Source organism: Colobus angolensis, unplaced genomic scaffold (assembly GCF_000951035.1).
Source record: "Colobus angolensis palliatus isolate OR3802 unplaced genomic scaffold, Cang.pa_1.0 Scaffold12, whole genome shotgun sequence".
Lineage (NCBI taxonomy): Eukaryota > Metazoa > Chordata > Mammalia > Primates > Cercopithecidae > Colobus > Colobus angolensis.
In genome coordinates, this window is record NW_012113141.1 from 13,256,904 (window position 1) to 13,261,479 (window position 4,576).

At 45.5% G+C, this 4,576-nt stretch overlaps 1 protein-coding gene across 1 annotated transcript in view; it reads right to left on the bottom strand.

Moving 5' to 3' along the window:
* LOC105503053 (double homeobox protein 1-like) overlaps positions 1–4,576 on the bottom strand; it is a 14,831-nt gene that overhangs the window by 1,439 nt on the left and 8,816 nt on the right. The window contains exon 4 of the mRNA XM_011929786.1: positions 3,381–3,526. Within this exon, the coding sequence (XP_011785176.1) occupies positions 3,381–3,526 (146 nt within the window). The remainder of the gene's footprint in view (positions 1–3,380; positions 3,527–4,576) is intronic.

A 4,576-nucleotide genomic window follows, 5' to 3' on the forward strand; every position in this document is an offset into this window, starting at 1 on the left:
CAAGAACAGAAAACCAAATACCGCATGTTCTCACTCATAGGTGGCAATTGAACAATGAGATCACTTGGACACAGGAAGGGAAACATCATACACTGGGTCCTATTGTGGGGAGGGATAGCATTAGGAGATATACCTAATGTAAATGACGAGTTAATGGGTGCAGCACACCAACATGGCACATGTACACATATGTAACAAACCTGCACGTTGTGCACATGTACCCTAGAACTTAAAATATAATTAAAAAAAAGAAAGAAAGAAAGAAAAAGGGATACCTAGATATCAGCAGATGTAAGATTCCAGCTGCTTCTCAAAATCTGTTAAGCAAGGAGACTATCAACATAAGGCCTAATCTCAGGATTATCTGAGATATGTAAATTGTTCTTTAAAATATGCCCCAATTAAGGGCCACTGTTTACTTCTTTTTTTCTTTTTTTTTTTTTTTGAGACTGAGTCTCGCTCTGTCACCCAGGCTGGAGTGCAGTGGGTGATCTCAACTCACTGCAACCCACAGCCTCCCGGGTTCAAGAGATTCTCCTGCCTTAGCCACCCAAATAACTGGGATTACAGGTGCCTACCACCACGCCCAGCAAATATTTGTATTTTTAATAAAGACAGGGGTTCACCATGATGGCCAGGCTGGTCTCGAATTCCTGACCTCAGGTGATCCACCGATCTTGAGCTCCCAAAGTGCTGGGATGACAGGTATGAGGCACTCCACCCAGCCAGTTTACTTCTGCTTTGGGATGTATTCTATACTGATTTTCTGAAATCCCAAAATTGTGAAACTTTATCCATGAATTATTTTCCCTTTATATTACTAGAATGATGTAATTTTATATTGCCCTCATTTTGTGTTGTGGAATGGGGGTTCCCAATTCCCAGGCCGTGAGCACGTACTGGTCCATGGCTGCAGAGTAGGAAGTGAGCAGTAGGCAAGCAAGTATTACCACCTGAACTCTGCCTCCTGTCAGATCAGCAGCAGCATTAGATTCTCAAAGGAGTGTGAACCCTATTGTGAACTGTGCATCTGAAGGATCTAGGTTGTATGCCCCTTATGATAATCTAACTAACGCCTGATGATCTGAGGTGGAACAGTTTCATCCTGAAACTATTTCCCCCCAACCCCATCCATTGAAAAATTGTCTTCCATGCTGGGCACGGTGGCTCACGCCTGTAATCCCAGCACTTAGGGAGGCTAAGGCGGGCGAATCACCTCAGGTCAGGAGTTCAACCTGGACAACATGGTGAAACCCCATCTCTACTAAAAATACAAAAATTAGGTGGGCATGGTGGTGCACGCCTATAGTCCCAGCTACTCGAGAGGCTGAGGCATAAGAATCACTTGAATCCAGGAGGCAGAGGTTGCAGCGAGCCAACATGGTGCCACTGCACTGCACTCTAGTCTGAGCAACAGAGCGAAACTCCATCTCAAAAAAAAAAAAAGAAAAGGAAAAGTTGTCTTCCACAAAAATGGTCCCTGACCACTCTTGTAGAACATATACTTGTAAATTCTTCACCCTCACCACTGAAATCTGCATGAATTTACACAAGCATTCATTTCTCAAAATGTTTTCCCTCTTGATAATTCCTGTAATCTGCTGGGTGCAGTGACTCACGCCTGTAATCCTAGCACTTTGGGAGGCCGAGGCGGGTGGATCACAAGGTCAGGAGATCAAGACCATCCTGGCTAACACAGTGAAACCCCATCTCTACTAAAAAAAAAAAAAAAAAAAAAAAAAAAGCAAATCATTAGCCAGGTGTGGTGGTGGGCACCTATAGTCCCAGCTACTCGGGAGGCTGAGGCAGAGAATCACTTGAACCCGGGAGGTGGAGGTTGCAGTGAGCCAAGATCCCACCACTGCACTCCAGCCTGGGCGACAGAGCGAGACTCTGTCTCAACAAACAAACAAAACAGACAATTCCTGTAATCCAAATCCATCTCTTCTAGTTGAGATGTGCCTTACTGATTTTTTAACTTATTTACTTATTTATTTATTTTTGAGACAGAGTTTTGCTCTTGTCGCCCAGGTTGGAGTGCAATGGGGCAATCTCTCGGCTCACTGGAACCTCCATCTCTCGGGTTCAAGTGATTCTCCTGCCTCAGCCTCCTGAGTAGCTGGGATTACAGGCATGTGTCAACACAGCTAATTTTGTATTTTTAGTCGAGACGGGGTTTCACCACGTTGGCCAGACTGGTCTCGAACTCCTGACTTCAGGTGATCCACCCGCCTCGGCCTCCCAAAGTGCTGGGATTACAGGTGTGGGCCACCATGTCTGGCCCCTTTCTAAGTTTAAAGTCAAAATAATAAATCTGGGCTGTATGTGCAGTTGATACATACACCAACACTTCGATCAAGGATGGAAGTCATGACACATGCAGCCATGAGTTGTAGATGAAGTAATACTGTGGCTAAAAAGGCATAAGATCTCTCTTCTCCACCAGGGAGCACATTAAGAACACATCTGAACAGGTATAAGTATGATCATAGATATTCAAAAATACAGGCCAGGCGTGGTGGCTCACGCTTGTAATCCTAACACTTTGGGAGACCAAGGTGGGCCGATCACCTGAGGTCAGGAGTTCGAGACCAGCTTGGCCAACATGGTGAAACCCCATCTCTGCTAAAAATACAAAAATTAGCCAGTCATGGTCATGCAAGCCTGTAGTCCCAGCTACTTGGGAGGCTGAGGCATGAGAATTGCTTGAACCTGGGAGGCGGAGGTTGCAGTCAGCTGAGGTCACGCCATTGTACTCCAGCCTGGGCAACAGAGCAAGACTCTGTCTCAAAAAACAAAAAAAAATACATATGAAGGTTTTGAAAGTTTCTGTCTAGATTACCTTATAAAAGTGCTTCAGAAATTATGAACATTTAATGTACACTTCACCACCACCTCATAATTTGCAAAGCACTGGGATTCTTAACTGGGGCAATCTTATGCTTACCCTGATGGCAGGTCATTGGAAATATTCCTAGACTTTTTAGGTTATTACAGTAGGGGGTGGGGTGAGGTCAGGGTCTCTACCGGCATTCTGTAGACCCTGGATGCTGATGAATATCCCACTACACACAGGACAAAGCCCTAATAACTCAGGCTGAATCAACACCACCAAGGCTTAGCCACCCTGACATAGACTGTTCTCAAAATATGTCAACTTTCACATTTTCCCACTTTTGTCCTGTTATTGCTTCTCGATGTATGCAATGTGATTAGAAAATACATCCCTTCACCAGACTTTAACTTGCAGTGCCACATGTTTACTATCCCATGCCTTTGCCCTAGATAACCCCAAATAGCTCAAATATATCCAGCAACATCTCAGGAAGCAATACCAATTCTAGACAGGTCAAATTTGGTGCCAAAAACATAAAACTTACCTGAATTCTGGATTCTGGAAGGCCGGTTTGTTTAGCCAGTTCTTCCCTGGTAGCAATTCCAGGGAACTGATTCTTCTCAAAGGCTTGAACTAGGATACTAATTTGAGATCTTGTGATAGACGTTCGAATTCGTCCAGCTTCTTTCGCTAAATAGAACATGGGCACAAAATAGGATTTTTAGGCCAGTTTTCACATTCAAACCTGAAAATCAAATTTTTGAATACCATTCTGACAACCTTTACTTTCTCTGTACACTCCCTGTGGAACTCAGCAGCCAGTCCCGTCCCTGGGATAGAACCCCAGAGGTGACAGGAGGGCAGGACACGGCACTGCTTAGCAGGAGCAGAAATGGGAGGTTCAAACCCTTCTCTCTTTCTTTTTTTTTTTGTGTGTGTTTGTTTGTTTTGAAATGGAGTTTTGCTCAGGCTGGAGTGCAATGGCGCAGATCTTGGCTCACTGCAATCCGCCTCCCGGGTCCAAGCCACTCTCCTGCCTCAGCCTCCCAAGTAGCTAGGATTACAGGCATGTGCCACCACACCCAGCTAATTTTTGTATTTTTAGTAGAGACAGGGTTTTCAGCATATTGGCCAAACTGGTCTCGAACTCCTGACCTCAGGTGATCTGCCCGCCTCGGCCTCCCAGAGTGCTGGATTACAGGCGTGAGCCACAGCACCTGGCCCAAAACCCTTCTTGGTAAGAAACTATCTTTCCCCTGAGACAAGAATAATACAGGGTGGTCACAGGAGAATAAAAAATTCCAGGCAGCAGTTATACATGACTAGAGGCTATAGACTGATAAGACCCTGAAAAAACTGGGTGTTGGCCAGGCACGGTGGCTCACACCTATAATCCCAACATTTTGGGAGACCAAGGCAGGAGGATCAATATTTTTCCTTTTTTTTTTTCTTTGAGACAGAGTTTCGCTCTTATTGCCCAGGCTGGAGTGCAATGGTGCCATCGCAGCTCACCACAACCTCCACCTCCCAGATTCTCCTGCCTCAGCCTCCGGAGTAGCTGGGATTACAGGCATGTGCCACCATGCCTGGCTAATTTTGTATTTTTAGTAGAGGTTGGATTTCTCCATGTGGGTCAGGCTGGTCTCAAACTCCCAACCTCAGGTGATCCGCCCGCCTTGGCCTCCCAAAGTGCTGGGATTATAGGCATGAGCCACAACACTCGGCGGAGGATCCCTATTT